Genomic DNA, 18,458 nt, shown 5'->3' on the forward strand with positions numbered 1-18,458 from the left:
AATTGACACTGGTAAATAGTCAATTAGCAATAAAGATGAAGTCAATTAGAGATCCAGTCAGGGTCTTGAACAAAGTGGCTGTTCTATAACTATTTCAACCCACTACATATTTAAAATTGGATAAAAAATAATTATTGAAATGAGCATAAGATAATGGGTAACGTACCTGGAAAGGAGAACGGATCTTTATGTACTTGCTTCCCTCCACGGAGTAAATTTGACAGACCAGGAAACGAGTCACTCCAGAATCCTTGTGCATTACACTGTACATTCCTCTGCCCACTTTGATCAGGGGGATCACACTGGCTGAGGTGTGGCCCACCGGAGCTGGAGAAAGAGCGAAAATAAGAGCACTGAGTACATACATGTTATTTTGACATTTTTCTTACATTAGATGAACATCAAGAAGAAAAAGAGAGGAAAGGGTTAAGTTAAGTTAAGAGGTATATTGGTTTAAGAGAGTATAATCTCCATCAACAGATTCTACTGCTAATTTATCATCAGACATTAGCCAGTGAGCTACAAGTTTCATTAAATGACGAGGATTATGGGGAAGATTAGATACTGTAACAATTTACAACTGACTTTTCTAATTCAGTATAACTGCGTACTAAATTTCACTTACTAGGTAGTATGAAGTAGTCCTTTTCACTCAGGGAGATCATGGCTGAGAACTGGTCAGAGTCTGTTGTGGTTGAATAGTCCATCCCAAGTGTTTGCCCATCTGGCAGCTCCACAGTGCAGTCAGTGCCCTGCTCTCCGATGGGGCGAAACATCTCACTGTAGCGGACTGACACCGGCAGGCCCAGGCGGTTTTTCACCACAAACGGGGCTTCATCCTTCTGGAAGCACTCAGCTGTCTGTTTGGCAGCTTCTGCAAATGCCTGAAGACAAGAATGGGAAAATTATGGATGGCCACGCTCATCCTTAAGATGTTCTGTCTAAATGAGCCCTGTTCTTACCATCCCCAGGTTACTCAGCATTGCTAGGCCACACTTAGAGAGCGTGATGTTGAGCTGGTCTTCACTTCTAATGGTGATGACTGTCTTATAGTCTGGAACATTGTAGTCCACTTCATCTGAGAGTGTGTACTTCACTGGCTTCTTCTTCATCTGGTTGAAGGATAAGATAGAAACACTTAGTAACACTAAGTGTGTGTGTGTGTGTGTGTGTGTGTGTGTGTGTGTGTGTGTGTGTGTGTGTGTGTGTGTGTGTGTGTGTGTGTGTGTGTGTGCGTGCACATATCTCAGTACCTTCAAATCAAGTCTCCATGATCTGAATCCATCTCTTGTCTCATCTTCTAAAGGCTCCAGTAGCGGTTCCCACACTCCCATCACCTCATTGAAATAGTGAACCTGAAGCAAAAAACAACATAAGAATGTATAAAAAATGTATATAAACAATAACAGTGGTACAGGTTTATATTTCAGAGTGTAGGATCATGGTTAGGGAGTAAATCTACTGTATACAGGCCTTTACTTGTGTGTATTACCTCCAGGTTGAGCTCGCTGTGTAGGTTAATGAGAGTGGACCAGTTGGTAACGTCTCCATGGAAAGACGACTTGGCCAGGAGCATGGGGATGGTGCGATGTCCCACGCCAGCTTCCAGAGTGAGACAGATTGATTTGATGGACACCTACAGGGATAGATAACCAATGATATGTCACACCCTGTTTGTGATATAAAAGGAACCAACATTAATAAATAAAAACTATAAAAATAATCTGACTATATTATAGCATACAATCACTCATGACACGCGGTGTCATCAGTTACATCACAATGCAGCTAAATACCTGTAAAGACTCTCCCTGTGGTATCAGTGGGACCAGTGACCTTGTGTCTTCGTCCCCCTCCTCTTCTAGGAACCAGAGCTTGAGCTCCTTCCAGCCTCGTTTCTCCCACAGGTCAACAGGAACAGGACTATCCAGCTCCTCAGGGGCTTCCACTGTGGGAGTAAGTGCTGACTGGATGGTGATTACTGTGTTGATGATGATTGGAGAGACCTGTGCAGATAAAACATTTTCTTTGCTTTAACATTCGATGCTACATTTACCAATAATCCTGTACCCGATACAAACCCATGTATGTGTGTTGCCTATTTAGAACAAGCTCCATACTTCTCATAAAATAAGGATCATTGAGTAATCAGACATACTGACTGTCCTTCTGTCTTTTAGCTGAAAGGATGAATACAGGGCACATGGCTAAAAAAGTTGATCCTATTAAGAACAGGATCAAAAGTTAAAATGTTTGGTAAAAGCTTTAAATTTGCTGATGAAGCACTCGACATATAAATCGAACAACATAGTCTATCATTTCATTGATGTAAATTTAATACAACAACTACCTTCAGTGTGAGAGCATTGATAGAGACCTCCATCGCCTGAGGGGTGGTGGGAGACTGAGAACTATGAAAGAAAACTTTACACGGATGCAGCACTGTGGTCACATTGTTCATCCTCTTCTCAGTCAAGAAGGGACACGCCACCACCTACAATAACAACCAGAAACCAAACAAAGCTTATATACTGAAATATTGTTGCATGCAAGATCATCTTTTAACTCTTTCAATAGTCAATTTCAAGTGCATACATACATAAAATACTGAATCTTTTGTTTTTTCTTGGTTGCATTCAAAGGACCATACAAACCTTGAGGTCCTTGATGATAGCAGTCATATTTGATCCCTCTGCTCCACTTTTCATTACTAGTTCGCACTCCGTGGTCATCACCAGGGCGGGGGCATCAGCACGCGTCAGGTCAGCTACAAACACAATCTCCGGGTTTCGCACCAGAATGTTCATCTCCGTCTTTGACACCACGGCTGGAGGTGCAGCTGACAGCAGCAGAGTATCAGAGGAGAATGTCAGTTCAGGTTTAATGACATCAGAGTGCAACTTGTAATTTTATTTAATTCTTTGTTTGCTCACATTTATAACTTGTATAATTGTTGTAATTCACAGTATAAACCCAATTACGCCACCATCGATACCAAAGAAAGAAAAGCAAAGACATCCTTTCTTTGCTGTGTCTGAATCAGAAAAACTAGCAGATACTTTCATTTTGCCAAATCAAATAAATCCTTTTGGGTGATATTATCATCACACAAAATGTTTACTGTTACTGTAACTCACTGGACTCTTTAGATGTGACAGAGGAGTTCATATTCTTTTTCTCCCCTGCTCCAGAGCTGCTCTTGTGTTGGGGCACTTGAGCAAAACCCTGCTGGGTGGCCTTAAGAAAGATATCTGCCACAGTGAGCAGGAACTCCATGCTGGCACACAAGTACACGTCCTGCACCAACATGTCCAACAAGGTGCCTTCACGGCCTTGCCGATAGTTCACCTCCACCATCATGTTCTGTTCTGCACCAGGACGCATCGCCATCATTCTGGGAGATAACAGAGAAGTGCTGTTAGTGAAGAAAAAGTGGTAAACCCAGTGTAATCAGCTCCTCTTACATAGTGCAGATCAGTGGAGCAACAGAGAAACAACAGAACCCTCTGCTAAAAACATCAATCTTCTAATTATTACAATTCAGAGAAATTACATGCAAGTAAAGTAAGGTGTGTATTTCGTACCTTGGAGTAACCATCTTGATTTTGGGTCTCTTGTCATCAAGAAGGCAGGCAGCGAGATGGACCGAGGCTTTCATGGAGCTGTCGGAGAACATGTGAAGGGAGGTAGAGATGGTGCCAAGAGTAAATTCTGCCAGCTTCAGCTCCTCATCATGCGAGTCCAACACCTGCAACTACAGAACCACACTCTTGTAAAATTAAGGTGGTAAAGCCTAATATCATACGACTGCCTTCAGTTGTTTTTGCATTTCTGTGTGACTTGGTGTGTGTGTGTGTGTTTGCATTACCTCATTCCCATTAGGGCTGAACACCACCAGCGTCATGGAGTCAAACTTGAAGTCTAATTTGAGTGTGCTCTTCAGCTTGCGGTTTTTCTGGGTCTCCACAACAGCGGCTGTCACCACCGTGTTACCTGCAAGGAAGTTATAATAGTTTCAAAAATATTTCCAGACCAGATTCACAATCCTGCACATCTAAACTCCTTACTGCTGGCTGGTCCAGTGGTGCCAGAGCCCTGGGACTCTTTGTTGGATATAGAATCGGAGGAGGGGTCAGCGGTGGGTGGAGAGGTTGGAGGTGGAACAGCATCGGACTTCTCTGACAGGTTCTCACTCAGAGTCCTGAGGACCACGGTCATATCGTCCTGGCTGAGGATCAGCTGTTGGGAGCAGACACAAAATATGATAATAATACACTTGATTTAGATTCTCACTGAAAGCCTCTCCCTACTCTTGTGGCCAACTTTCAGACCACAAATAATCTATTTGTGATAAAATCATAATAAAGCCTGTCTGTAAATTCCCTTTGCCATGAAGGGTTTTGTTTTCGGCACAGTCTGTTGGTTTGTTTGTTTATCAGCATGATTTCATAAAAACTACTGAACAGGTTACAAGAAAACTTAGTGGAAGGATGGGGTATGAACTGAGAAATAACCCATTACATTTTGGCATGGATCCAGGTTTCTTTTCTAATTTCTTTAACATTACTTTTTTTTGTGACATTCACCTTTTCAGCAGGTTTGCCTGTTTGAAAACCTGAGTATATGCACTATTTTTGGTATTAATCAAATCAGAGTCATCTATTAAACTTCCAACCAAACAAAAAAGAGATTCAATGAAATAACTTAGACCAGCACAGATGTGATAAACCCCTCATTCTTTCTCCATATAGAACTACCTACACTCATGGGCTTTAGATGAGCAGTGATCCCTATGTCAGGTATGCTGTGATACCAGTTGGATGAAAGATTTCTCTGGACTTCCAAGTCCAAGCTGACCGGTTTCAGCAGTTGAGTCTCTCCCTGAAACCCTTCATTTACGTATGTGGTCCTGGAGAAAAAACAACAGTAACATAGCATAGTCGTTACAGACGTTATCAAGAGAAAATCAAATTACTGTAAATCCAAATCAAGTCCTAAAAATAACTGCACTCTGACCTGTACATCTTGAGGTCAGTCAGCCTCACAGTCATTATATCCACGACAGGAGGGATATTAGCATCACTTTTAAATGGCTGCTTGGAAAAATGGTTCTTGACAGACAGCAGACCAAGATCAGCTACAATGACATTGGTGGAAGAGGAGGACTGGGGGAGGAAGATGACAGGTGCATTGAAGTGGACGTTCAAAGCGATTCGAGTGCTTCGCTCTGCCAGCTCCTTCACACCTGATGCTGCCTTTTCTGCAGCCTGGACCGTCACCTCAGCCAGGGCCTCTTTGGCCTCCTGGAAGTTATTGATGAATGCCTGGGACAATGAAAGATTAGAGGAATAGAAGAATAGAAAACATCAGTGTGAAAATGATCCAACAATAGAGATTTGGGAAAAGAAAAAGAAAAAAATCAACATGTACACGTCATTCTTACCAATATGGAAGAGACAAACTTGTTGAGGAAGATGACCTGGATGCATCCAACAGTCAGTGTGACAGAGGTGTCAACCTTAGACATGTCTAGATATGCATCACCTTCTGTCGCATCTGTGTAGTTCACCATGCGGAAGGCAAACACTTCCTCATCTGCTATAGACACAGCCTAAGTCATGAGAGACAACATTTCAGAATAAAACTGATGGTTATGTAAGTGCCAGAAACACAAGAAAATATCAAATATAAATATAGACTTAAAGGCATAAAATATAAGAGGAGACCTGTATTTCATTAGGTAAATTAGCTAATTTAGATTATAGTATTAGTTTTCGAATAAAGGCAACTTGTGATTGTACCTTCCTGTAGAAGGCATCTTTGTCACAGTCTAGGATCACAATGTCCTTCAGGTTGGCCAGAATCTCCATCTCCTTCTTCCTCATTAGAACCTCAGAAACCAGACCTGGATGATTGAGAACATGAGACAATGAGTAAGCAGATCAGAGAGGTTGCATCATAGGACAACTTTAAATAAAAGAACTTTAAGCAAGCTGAAAAAAGCTTTAACAAGTTTTAACACAAGCAAAATCCTCTGGGTCCAGGAGAGCAACATATCACAACATTTCCTTACCTTCGATACTAATCTCAGAGATTCTGGCATTCTGTCCTCTGATGAAAACTTTTAGACAGCGGAGATCAGCTCTGATATGAAGATTCACCACATCTGCAAACTTTGATTTCTTTGGATCTGTGAAAAACAGAAAGAAAAGGGAAATAAATAGAGACAGGAAATGAAGCTAACAGATGATGACTAGCTTTTGAATGTGACATGTAATGACTCTCTGAAAGTTACTTCTTTTCTTGGAGACAGTGGCTTCCTCCTTCTTTTCTCCCTCCTTCTCTCCTTCTACTTCATCTTCCTCTGGGATGGTGGGCAGCTCCTCCTGCCCGCCCTCCTTCTTCGTGGACACAGGCAGGAGGTTGTTGAGGAAGTTCATGGTATTGAGTAGAGCCTCCGTATGTAGATGAACATCAAGGGATGAAAACGTCACCTGATGGGAAAGACAATGTTACATTTACATTCTGTAACAAATATTGTGGTTTTTGTTATGATTAATTATGTAAATAGAATACAGAACATGAGGATACGTTTTGTTTTAGATGTGGTATTTGCATAACGTTCCAGCATTGACTGGTTAAAAGTGAATCCTACATAATTACGCCCCACATTACTCAAGCAGAGCAGAAAAGAATAACAGACAAATCTCAATGTTAGTTACTAGTTAATTAACATTTCTCTCACCTTGATGAGCTGCTCAGTATTCTTGTGCAAAGACTTGAACTCAGGACCATTTTTATCAGCCTAGATGAGACATACAATCCTCAATGAGAAATCCATTTAGCATTAGGAAAACAATCATTCAGGATGCTGGCAATATCTTCCGATCTGAAATGTAATTTAATGTACAGTATCACACGTACTTTGATATACTCCAGGGTGAGCAAGTCCTCTTCAGTGTTGTCCAGAGTGGTTATCAGCTGAACCTGCTCATCTTCAGAATCTACACAAGCAGGAAACACATGAATATGAATATATTGTATATATTATATAAATATTATATTAGTATTAGTATTATATTATATAAATATGACGAGTAACAACTGAAGCCAAGTTTCACTGGATGTTAATTATCAGGATGCTTGTTAACACAAACATATATCCAATATATGAATAATGAAAAACTTCGGCTGAATGCCTCACCCATATATTCAGGACACCTGAGGCAGATCTCTCGAAGGTATGTATTTGATGTCATGTCGAAGGTGCACAGCTTCAGCTCAGTGCCCAGACCCTCTATGTCCAAATGGAGCACTGTGACCTCCTGATCACCAGACAGGCGGCACAACTGAACGGAGAACTATAGAGGAACAAAGAGGACACAGAGAAAAAGAACAAGAATGAAGGAAAACGATATCATGATTATGGAAATGAGAAAATTAAAAAGGTAGGGAGAGGAGGAGGAATAAAAATAAATTACTTTTAAAGAGAATGAAAAATAAATAAATAAGTAAAACCAAGCAACAAAGGAATTGAATCAAATAAAATATGGATATCAAATATTGAATATTAAAAATGACGAAAGACTTAAAAAATACTCTCTGTACCTCACTTATTTCAAACTTCATGATGAAGTCCGTCATATTCTTTGGAGCGTCGTCCCTGAACACACTTTTTCTTTTGTTTAGGTCTGCATAGCGCAGTGGCATGGGATTGTCTGGAAAGAACGATTTATCACCAACAGGAGAGCTGGGAGCATCAAAGAACAGATCTTCCTCTGACCCTGAGCAGTGACAAACACACACACAATGATTCATCTGTCAAACTGTAGGTACACACACAGACTGTTACCATGTGTTAAGTAAGCATCAAGATCTGTTTCTCACCCAAAGATGTGATGCTGATGCTTTCACATGACTCAAAGATGAGTGAGGAGCGCTGGTCAGCTAAGTTCAGAGGTCTTCTGGGAGTGAGCTGGGGTGTGAACGACGACTTCGGCTGAGGAGGAAATAAAATCAAAACGTGAGCGATACCAATAAACAACTTATTAACTCAGTGAATGTATTAAAATCAGACAATGTTAAAGTACTGTCTTCATCACTTTATATTCATCTTATTTAATTACCACAGAGAACAACAACAACAACAAATAATCAAAAACAAACTGTGGAAGACATTTTTATTCTATTCCTTGATTTTGGCCACAACAGTTCCGTTTTTTTTTTTTTTTTACTATTCTCTTTCCCTTATTTATCCGATCCACACAATATGTATTTTGTTGTCATCTGCAGTTCTTGCCTTTGGAGTGCAGGGCGGACCAGTGCTGCGCCCAGCAGGTCTGCTCTCAGGTAGTGGGATACTATCAACCAGCTCCAAAACACTTCGTAGTTTAACATCAGAAATACGAAGAGACAGCAGAGGAAGCTCTCCAGACATCTTATACCTGGAGCACAAACACACAAACAATTACGTAGATCACAGTGTGGTAGTCTACTCTGCTGACTATTGTGACTTGCAGAGCAGGTTTGCTGTATTTGCTGTATGAAAAAAAACCACACACTTACTTTGCCATGCGAGAGTCTTTTACAACCATCGCTCTGCTGAAATTCATTTTTAAATCAACAGGTTCTAGGATGTGAAGCGGTGACTCTTTCTGCTTACGGGCCTTTTTCCAGTCACTATCTATTAAACACAGATAAAGTTTTAAATTATGTATTTATTCTTCACACACAAAACACAAAAAAGATTGGTAACACTTTATATTAGGGAACACACAAAGTGAACATATCCAAGCACTTGATTGTAATTCATGCACAACTTCCTTATTTACCACCAATAAGCAGTAATTAGGAGGTTATTAAGGGAAAACTGTTAATCAATGGAGTAGTTGCAGAATCAGGTCATTGAGAATAAGGCATTAGTAAGTGCTTTATAATGACTAATAAAGTCATATATATGACTCTAATATATGCCTCTAATATCCATGCTAATAAGCAACTAGTTAATGGTTGATATGTGTTCCCTAAACTAAAGTGTTACCAAAATATTTTGTATTTATATGCATGAAGAAATCCTTTCCTTAAATCCATGTAGCTTCATTACCTTGTGATGTAAATGTATTATTTTCTTAGCCAAGATATATTACATCCAACAGCGCAACAAGAGTTTATGATTTTCTCTGTAGACATTTTTTTTGTGCTGTAAAAGTTATGTACAAAAACATCTCTACAAAGTTTAAGCTGTGGGAACTGACTGACCGTGGCATGCTCTGGTGTTTTTACCTGGTTTGCTATAAAGGAACTGCAGGCTACTAAGCTGTATGTCAAAGCTGTCATATGCTCTGGACATGATGTCTTCAATGTTGCTGGAGCACACAGACAGCTGAGGTAGATGCTTCCTGCTTTTACTCGACATCTGAAAAGACAACAACATTCAGGTTTTTAATGAACTTGCAAATATTATTTCTAGTTTTAAAACATCCAAATGAAGAAAAAAAAAATCTTAACTGCTTTTCTTTTCAATGTCTCTTCTGAGAAACTATAAATAATCATTTACATTAACTCCTAAGTTGAAGTAAGGCCACTTTGAGATTTTTACAGAAATTTTTACTTTATGTTTTCTGACCTGGAAATGACCAAGATCCAACAGCATGATGTTCTGGGTGCCGTTGTAAAAGCCTGTTTGTGGAATGATGACGTAGGAGGCCATCAAGTTCACCTTCAGGTCGAGAATCTTCTGGGTTTCGATCACATACATCAGACCTACAAAAAAAAAGGTGATTGAAATGACAATTGTAGCCACAAGATAGAAGAATAAATAAAAGATCAGGTTTGTTAACATTTAAAAAAGTTTTTTCAGTGTAATATATTATCAATATCATAGAGCCTTGCTGAATACACCCTAAGTTAATTGTGTGTTTGTAAAAAGAAAAGAAAAAACACTCAAGAATCAAAGTCAAGAAAATAAACACCAATTCAAGTAATACAGTGGCTTAGACATGCAGGGTGTGTGTGAGCACATGAAGGAATGAATATGACCCAGTGAAAACAAAAACTAAGGAATGCAAACTTTGCACATCAGAGAGTTGAGACCAGGCTTGAAATAAACCCAAGACATTCAGTGCATGTTGGTGCGACTGACCTGTGGCTGTGCGGTCTCTAAACTGCTCCAGTTTCATCAGGGTCGCGTTAGTGAGCTCATCCAGCTGCAGGTCGTCAGGAGGCATGAAGAACTCTGACATGCTGTTCACGGTTATCTGCACATGAGCAGAGAATGAATAGGTGACTTGTGTAATCCTGTTCATTCATTTGCACACTGACTGACACCACTCACTGCATCATAGATGATTTCCAGGGGTTGTGATTCCACATGAAGCCGCTGGTTAGCTGTCTCATCCAGGGGGTTGGTTTCAAACAGGATACAGAGAAGCGGGGTCCCTGCTCCTGTTGCTGCCTTCCTTGATGAAAGGAGGGTTGGTGCAGGCCGGTTACTGGCCAGGCCAGTGACCTCGAACAAACTGAGCTGGGCTGTGAGTCTGATTGAAAACAAGCAAACAAAAGAAACAGGGAAGGAAACAACAAGTCAGTATCTTCTATGCCATGATTCTAAGGCTTCATCCATACTAAGATACTTCTGGTAGTCGAGTAGTGACTGATAACAACCAATCAGGAAATGAATGATCAGGGCAGAAGCAGCAGTTGGTTTGTACCGTGCCGATATATATATATTTTTTTTTTCAAATTAAACCAAAAAAACAGTGTTAATACTAATAAAGCCAAGTTAGATACCCAAAAACAAAAAGTTTTGACAAACTTGATGGCTTGTGCTCCAGGTCTCTGTGTGAGTGTGGACTGGAGCTCTCCCACAGTCAGTCTGATGATCTCATTTCTGTCCTTGTTGTCTTTGATGGACACAGACAGCCTCTCCATGTGGAAGTTGACCTTCATGTCCTCAAACTATGAAGAATGACGACACGGTCCATAATCAAATTAAATATGATAAATGTTGGCCTCAGTGGAGTTGTTTAAATACCATTAGTTGACAGATAGTTGGCAGAGAGGGACGTGACTCACATTCTTTGGCAGGTTGGGATTAGTGGCAACCTCACTGTATCCAATGGCAGTGTAGAGTTTGGCTTTCTCACCAGGGGTTAACAGCTCATCAAAACCTGAGTGAAGGGTAACATAGCATTAGCAAACATCACAGGCTGTTACTGTGTTACTGGAGTACTGCACTCTTAATCTGATCCTCTGCCATACTGCTCTTCTTATCGAAATATTAATTTTGCATATCCTACCTCCACTCTTGACATCTTTTGGTTGTGCATCAGCTTCTTTGCCCCAATTCCACATCCAGCCGAGCCAACCCTGAGACTCCTCTTCCTCCATCTTCAGCCCTGGACGGTAAATACGCAGGCCTAACTTGCTTGCCTGGGGAAGAAGAACAAAAAAGACAGAACAGAATAAAAAACAGCCAGGAGATAGAACTTTTTTGTTTGTGGAAACAGATGACAGAGACCCTAAAAGAAGTTACAAAATCTAGAATTGTGTTTGTTTTACATAGTGATATTTTCAACTGAGAATTAAGCCTAAGTGGGTTTCCCTATTATGTCACAGAGACCACAGATCATAGAAGTACAGAATCCCTTCACCATATGTCATCTGAAATTGACAAGTGAAAGGACTCAAGTAAAGTGAAACACAGAATATGACACTTCAGGCTAAAACTCAGTCACTGCATGCATCTGCGTCTGTTTTTTGCTTAGTCATGAGTCACTGTGGTCATTAAGTATGTGGCATGTTCATGGAGACTAACCACACATCCTGAGAGAGCACTGTACTGTGTATGATTAATGTTATCTTCAATCCAGGGGTGTATGGAAAATTATTTTGTTTCTGTATTCTTGTAAAGTTTAATTTTGGGGATATAACAATGACTATATCATTAACACTTAAGCTGAACATCAACTCTTTGTGAGTTAACAAAGTGCAGATACCCACTATGGATGATCTTACCTCCACTTCAGCCTGCTGTCTGGCCAGTGTGATGTTAAAAATATCCAAGGTTTTCTCAGGCTCCTGAAAACAAAGAGACAACATAACACGATTAGAGCTTTTAGCAGCGTCTCACTGCTCTTTGCAGAAATCCATCAATTACTAAATGTCCATTATCAAGCACATCAGGAAAAGATAATGCATACAGAGCCGAGGACAGACAGTGGAAAAACACTTCATCTGAAATATTAAAGGTGGCTTGAGATTTAATGGTGTATTTCTAAATTACAACATCCATCTCCAATAAAATGAATCCCTATATAGGTTGGAAGATGTGAGTAAGTCACGAGGAGGGAGAAAGAGTAAATGTATTCCTGAATAGGTCCTGGTAGGCAATGCCTTTATAATCAACTATGTGCATATCATATTACCTTGTCCGTGGAGCCAATGATGTACTGTAGTAGGTATTTGTCAGTGTACAATCAAGTTCAGGACAGTCTGGCTGGGATTTGCAGTTACAAGGGTACTACCTTCTACAATGTGTCTTTACACATTGTAACTACTAAATCCATCCCTTTCTACCTCCCACCCCCTTCACACCGCATTCATCAGTTCAGTTCTCTATAGCCATGTCCCACCTCTAGTTGTTTGAGCAGCTCCTCGCTGGGTTTCTTGCTGGTGATCTTTGCCTTGTAGAGCTCTCTGTATCGTTTGACCATCTCTTTGTGTTGGCGAATGTGCTGCCATGACCACATGTGAAGACGAGGCTTCACATCTACCTCCAGGACGCTTGTGATCACATACTTCCACCTACAAGGAAGCATCATACAAATTTACAGTAAACTTCACAATGTCCAATACTCAATAGCATTGAAATGGAGGTAAAAGGTCTTTTGACTTTCAAAACAGAAATCAATATGTGGATGTGTTTTCTGACCATATGTGGGCATTCTTGTGAACAAGAAGCGCAGGTCTGTACTTCCTGTACGGCAGGTTCCGGGACATCATATCCACTGAGCCTAGTAACTCCAAGATGCTAATGTACTGGAAACAGAGGAAGTCGACAATTACTCTGCAGCACAGTGAGTACTGACAGTAGCCAGACAACTCATTCTTTCCCTCTTTGCACTTTTCAAACATGATTTCATTTCACTCAGCTCATTCCTCTTTAACATCATTTCTCTTCCTCTCTCCTAAACCTAACTTTCAACCTGGCTCTTACATAGACAAAGTTATATACAATACACATGGATACATACCTGTGGTCTGTTGAGTTCAATGGCCACCTCACTGAGATTGACCATCAGGTCCAACTTAGGAGAGGTGAAGTCCACGTCTGACCTGGGATTCATCTGTAGTTTAGCATCCGCTGAGATGGGACGAAAAACTGTGGACAAGCAACAAGAAATAGAATGTTTATGTTGTACCTGGTTGTGTAATTGAATGTAACAATGGACCTATATTTAAAATCCAAAGTATTTAAAAATTGTGATCATGTTTTACTGTTAGCAAGGTCAATCGTTCAAGAACCTGTGATTACAGATCTGAAAGAAAATCTGTTGAGATACACTGAAAATCTGGTGAAAAGTGTTGGTGGCGGCGATTCAAGCTGTGAGATTCACACTTTTTTTTTTGAGGCCATTATGGTGCTGGAGCGAAATATTACATTCCAATTCATACATACTCAAAACAGAATTTATACATATCAAGTTAAATGTGGCTTTAGGTAGGTTTCATTAGGTCATCTTCACATTTTTTAGGTAATCATGATAATAGTGTAGAAATATAATAAAGGAGAGAGTGAGACACCCACTGAAGTCATGGCTGACAGGGGCATGGCTGTGGATTTCCATGCTGCTCTGGAGACATTGCTATAAAAAGACAAGAGAAGAGAAATTTCATCACCATTCTACCAGTTTAGCATTACTCAATAGTTTCTAGTTGCATTACTTTATATCCTGTCCCTTTTCCTTATTGCATTGACATTGTGTGGAAATAAACCCTCACAACACTACATTTATAAATGTTCTACAGATTAGGGCTTGAGACTTTGACACTGTTCCAAAGTGCAGGATCGTTCTGTGGGCTCACAGTAATGAGGCTGTGTCTCAGCATGGAGGGAATAGGACAGGCAATGGCAGCCTGAATCCAGGCTGATGGAGACAAGGTACAGCACTGTAATAACAGGGTGACTCACCAAGGCGTCCTCTGCAGTGTGATTGGAGAAGAGAGTTGAGTTAACATTCCAGTAGGCAAATAAGCTGTCTAGTCGAACCAACTGAGGAAGGAAAACACAAAGCAATTAGAGCAGTGCAGCTGCTTACCATGGGGACAAAACAGAGCTGGCTCTATATATCGATTTGTACATTTTGGACCATGGCCCAAAGATGGGTCAGGATGAAATACGATGAGTTCCCAGCACAAAAACAATTCACAGAACCAAACTAACTGGTTCAAATTACCCAAAAAGTAACTTAACTTTCTGTTTGCCTGAAGGGACACAATAATCAAATACAATGACAAAGAAAACATGCAGTGTCACACAGGTTATACTTGATACTGTAAAATGCACAAGCTACAAAACACAAATGCAGCCGACAGATTAAGTGGTTGAATTTCTTACCTTGAAGAAAAGCCTGGAATTCTCATCCAAAAGACTTGGATTCCATTTCTCATCAGCCGTCTGTAACATCAAACAAGCAGCAAGGCCTCAACGAGATAGCACTACTTTTTAAATATATAAAATTGTGATATTAATTCATGATTAATAGATGAATGTAATACAGCAGATAATCTGACATTGGAGACATTACAACACATTACCTGAAGGCTGAGGTTTTTGAGTGACACACCAAATGACAGAGGACAGTTTGGATTGGTGACCTATGAAAAACAAAAAGAGAAATAAGAGCCACCGTATTTATTTTGCCAAGATCCATATTCTCTGTAAGCTTTGCTGTACATACATTGAACAAATATTGCTAAGATAAGTCAGTTTGAATACTCACATCGTCCTCATACCGTACGTGGATGTTAGAGATCTTGACCTGCAGGTTTTTGATGACCTGAGTGACCAGTTTTTCCACAAAGGTGTCCTGCTTCTCTAACTTGGGGTTTTCTGTCAAACAGACAAATATGAAGGCTATGAGCACTGATGTGGTTCTGCAGGTTTCCTGAAGCTTAACTTAAGGAAACATTATTTTACCTCTTGTTGTTTGATTAAAAAAAGGAAGCATCGTCTACAAATCATTCCCTTTACCTTGTACATGTTTTAAATTATTCCAACATTTGGGCGTAACTCTCATTACTTTCTTGTAAATCTTGTATTCTTGATTGTAATTGCAACACACAATCTCACAGAAGACAGTAACATGTTTTAAATATAAATGATACATTTTTTACCAGTATCTGCCTTTCAAACTTAACTCCACATTCCACAAAAGCCCATACACACTTGTTTATAAGTGATTGGTCACTAACTGAAAATGTAAACAATTAATTCCATAAAACTGCATATTTGTTTCTGATGGACGACACTATCTTGTTCTTAATTTGTTACGCTTTGTTATGCTAACCTTCCTTATTCTAAGTTAATATGCAGTAAATGGATTTTGGTATAATAAGAATACTGGTCCTGGTTAGTTATCCAGTGCATTCTTTGCTTCCTGAAGCATGAATGTAGCAGCTACATGCAACAATATCAGTCAGTCTTTAAAAAACTATTTTGCATATATTCTTTTAAAATTTTAATGCAGACTGAAGATGAAGTATTTATATTAGTTGAGTAAATAGCATTAAAATGATAAATGGCCGTAGAAATGTTCCACTATGTTGCTTAATATTGTAATGAAAAATAGGAGGATAAAATGTAAGGCACAGTACTGTAATGGACTGTATCGACCACTCAAATCATTTCAGAGTACAAGCCAAATTTACTAAATCACACACACAGCACAATTATATGCTTCTGCAGACACTAATCACACCATCACAAACTGTAAGCACAGTCGTCACGGCCAATTCGGGATTAAAATCTTGCCCGAGTGGAGCCCAAGTGGAGCTGAGGAAAAATAACAGACCGTCTGGTTGGTGGATGACCCACCCACGGCTAAAATAGATAGTTAGAGTTGCACTATCTATCTAGTGTTGCAGTTAGAGCTGCACTGGTTAGTGCATTTGGCTTAGCTGTGTTAAACCACAGAAGTACTAAGTGTGAACGCAGCAGCTCCAAAAGCAAAACAGGAACTTGCAACCAACCAACCACATGTTTTAGAATCTCTGCTCCTCCTACTTTACTATGTTTACTCCATAACCATGCTTTTTCTACTTTTTAGTCTCTGACACTTCTCTTCTGGCGATCTAATCTAAACCAACAGTCACACTGTTCAGTATGTCTCTCTTATAATTCAGCAGAATGTCTAAGATGCAAACAGTCCTGAATATTTGTCAGACCTACATGTTTACACATGCCCATAAAATCAAAGCTGAACTCTGACCTTGCTCAGCAGCCTTCAGTTTTGTTTCCTCTATCCTCTGTAGCTCCCTCTGTCGAGCCTCTTGTAGCTGTTTCCCCTCCTTTTCTGCATCATACTTTATACCTGGAAAGAAAAGGATCAATAGAAGTGATCATTGTAATAAAACATACAAAGGGTTAAGCTGGAGTTTCCTGTTTGTCCTGACAAGTACTTTAGAGTCATGAATAAGTGAGCAAGGGTAAGAGATCCTTTGACTACCGTACTACACACGGTGTTGTGTCTACTTCATTAGACTGTACTTGATGATAGAGCTACTATAAAGACTTTAAAGCTTTCCACTATAATACTTCCCGTTAAAATACTAATTTGTTTGAATATGTTTTTGATTTTTAAACACAAACTGTAGCTATGTAAACTTAGGAATTTTAATTAAGCAAAAATGTACTATGTGTACATAAATCTCAAAAAATTTTGCTTATCTTACTTGCTGTTGGGACTACGAGCAGATAGACGCCATCCAGAGTGGCCTCCACTGACTGATTGTAGAGGTTCTTCCATGGGATCTTAAGCTCCAGCCGTCCTATCAACACATACATGAGATGAGAACATTTTCTTTTGTACCACACTAAAGGCAGCATACATGAGCTCTCACTACAATCTCACCTATATGACCGGCTCTCACTTTAAAAGGGATGTCAAGCTCGCTCTGAAACAAAAAGCACAGTCATTTACTGTCAAACAAAATCATTATGGACGCCATAAAGACGAATTACACATTTTTTGCAACTTACCAAGGCATTCTCCTTTATTTCAAGATTTCTCAGAATGACATCACCTGCGATGACAGGGTTACTGATTGTTACTATGTACTTAACGATAAGACAAACAGATTAGTAGAAACACTCGTCTAATCTAAAGAGAAGGTCTTTGGCCTTTGTCTATTGACTTAATTCAACACTCAGGGAAATGCAACACATATATTATTAAAGATGTTCATGAATCTCACATCATTACTACAAGACCCATAAGCAATATATAAATTTCTAATGAACTAACTTGCAGATATTCTTTCAAAATTTGACTGCAGAAGAAGGGTGAAGTAATGAAAAATACAGTGAATGAATAGTTATTATGATAAATATCACATTATCAAGTTAGAAGAAGGATTTTTATGTTGTTTATGGGTAGAGAATGACACCTCCTCACTGCATAAGCAATATATCGATATATAAATATGAAATTGTAATTGTTTTTACTGCCATGTCCTGCTTGTAATTAATGCAGCAGATATTAGACTGTGCAAATATATATTTAGGAATCGAGGTGGTTGTTTTGCAAGTTGCTGCAGCTTAATGAATGGTCAAACCTGTTTTCTTCTCCTCTTGTTGACCTGGCACAGACCTGTCAGTGTCTCTCTCCCTGGTGGAGCTTGTGAAAACCGCTCGTTGTGAAACGAGGTTGCGACTCATAACCTGGCTGTGTGAAAGGGTGTGACCCCGAACACACGCTGGGTTCTCTGTAACTAGTGTCAAAGCACCGAGCATGCAAGCCAAAGAGCTAACGTAAGAGGATCAATGCAGCGATCAGACATCAACAAAGATGGCTGATCTACTCATTAGCTAGAAATAACTTAACATTATCAGCTGAACTGTTTTGTGAGGGCACAGAAGTGACACTGACAGCTGAGGGAGCCTCTCTCACACACACACATACACACACACACGCCTGCTGCTGGTGGCTAGCCGCTGTTAGCACTGGTTAGCCACCTGAACGGGCGAGCTAGTCCTCTGACACCGCACACAGCTTCACTCACCCCCCCATATCCCGAGGTTCAGCTGCGAGCTGTCGAGGTTGACGACGTAGTCCCCTAAGAACCGGTTGAGGACGTCCACCACCACGCTTTCGAAGACCATCTTGGAGAGTGTTTCACCTTTCTGTCACCATGTTTACATTCTGACGACTCCGCCGCCTCGACGTCAGATTAGGACG

At 40.0% G+C, this 18,458-nt stretch overlaps 1 protein-coding gene across 2 annotated transcripts in view; it reads right to left on the reverse strand.

The window, feature by feature from the left end:
- Positions 1–18,458, reverse strand: part of vps13a (vacuolar protein sorting 13 homolog A) — a 34,794-nt gene extending 16,336 nt beyond the window's left edge. For both annotated transcript variants that reach the window (XM_069523681.1, XM_069523680.1), the window contains exons 1-46: positions 18,283–18,458; positions 17,261–17,304; positions 17,133–17,175; positions 16,954–17,049; positions 16,491–16,592; positions 15,003–15,112; positions 14,818–14,877; positions 14,618–14,677; positions 14,192–14,272; positions 13,808–13,865; positions 13,254–13,381; positions 12,932–13,038; positions 12,633–12,804; positions 12,016–12,078; positions 11,298–11,430; positions 11,074–11,168; positions 10,814–10,956; positions 10,334–10,535; positions 10,142–10,256; positions 9,626–9,762; positions 9,283–9,415; positions 8,566–8,683; positions 8,300–8,444; positions 7,888–7,999; positions 7,609–7,784; positions 7,205–7,361; positions 6,925–7,004; positions 6,746–6,805; positions 6,296–6,494; positions 6,074–6,190; positions 5,802–5,905; positions 5,444–5,611; positions 5,017–5,324; positions 4,762–4,909; positions 4,068–4,239; positions 3,869–3,993; positions 3,585–3,754; positions 3,138–3,394; positions 2,655–2,839; positions 2,351–2,494; positions 1,797–2,006; positions 1,493–1,636; positions 1,254–1,355; positions 963–1,112; positions 626–884; positions 167–327 (exon numbers count right to left, since the gene is read on the reverse strand). In XM_069523681.1, coding sequence (XP_069379782.1) covers positions 167–327; positions 626–884; positions 963–1,112; positions 1,254–1,355; positions 1,493–1,636; positions 1,797–2,006; positions 2,351–2,494; positions 2,655–2,839; positions 3,138–3,394; positions 3,585–3,754; positions 3,869–3,993; positions 4,068–4,239; positions 4,762–4,909; positions 5,017–5,324; positions 5,444–5,611; positions 5,802–5,905; positions 6,074–6,190; positions 6,296–6,494; positions 6,746–6,805; positions 6,925–7,004; positions 7,205–7,361; positions 7,609–7,784; positions 7,888–7,999; positions 8,300–8,444; positions 8,566–8,683; positions 9,283–9,415; positions 9,626–9,762; positions 10,142–10,256; positions 10,334–10,535; positions 10,814–10,956; positions 11,074–11,168; positions 11,298–11,430; positions 12,016–12,078; positions 12,633–12,804; positions 12,932–13,038; positions 13,254–13,381; positions 13,808–13,865; positions 14,192–14,272; positions 14,618–14,677; positions 14,818–14,877; positions 15,003–15,112; positions 16,491–16,592; positions 16,954–17,049; positions 17,133–17,175; positions 17,261–17,304; positions 18,283–18,382 — 6,153 coding nt within the window. In that variant the 5' untranslated portion in view covers positions 18,383–18,458. The remainder of the gene's footprint in view (positions 1–166; positions 328–625; positions 885–962; positions 1,113–1,253; positions 1,356–1,492; positions 1,637–1,796; positions 2,007–2,350; positions 2,495–2,654; positions 2,840–3,137; positions 3,395–3,584; positions 3,755–3,868; positions 3,994–4,067; positions 4,240–4,761; positions 4,910–5,016; positions 5,325–5,443; positions 5,612–5,801; positions 5,906–6,073; positions 6,191–6,295; positions 6,495–6,745; positions 6,806–6,924; positions 7,005–7,204; positions 7,362–7,608; positions 7,785–7,887; positions 8,000–8,299; positions 8,445–8,565; positions 8,684–9,282; positions 9,416–9,625; positions 9,763–10,141; positions 10,257–10,333; positions 10,536–10,813; positions 10,957–11,073; positions 11,169–11,297; positions 11,431–12,015; positions 12,079–12,632; positions 12,805–12,931; positions 13,039–13,253; positions 13,382–13,807; positions 13,866–14,191; positions 14,273–14,617; positions 14,678–14,817; positions 14,878–15,002; positions 15,113–16,490; positions 16,593–16,953; positions 17,050–17,132; positions 17,176–17,260; positions 17,305–18,282) is intronic.

The sequence above is a fragment of the Paralichthys olivaceus genome, chromosome 4 (genome assembly GCF_024713975.1).
Source record: "Paralichthys olivaceus isolate ysfri-2021 chromosome 4, ASM2471397v2, whole genome shotgun sequence".
NCBI classification, from domain to species: domain Eukaryota; kingdom Metazoa; phylum Chordata; class Actinopteri; order Pleuronectiformes; family Paralichthyidae; genus Paralichthys; species Paralichthys olivaceus.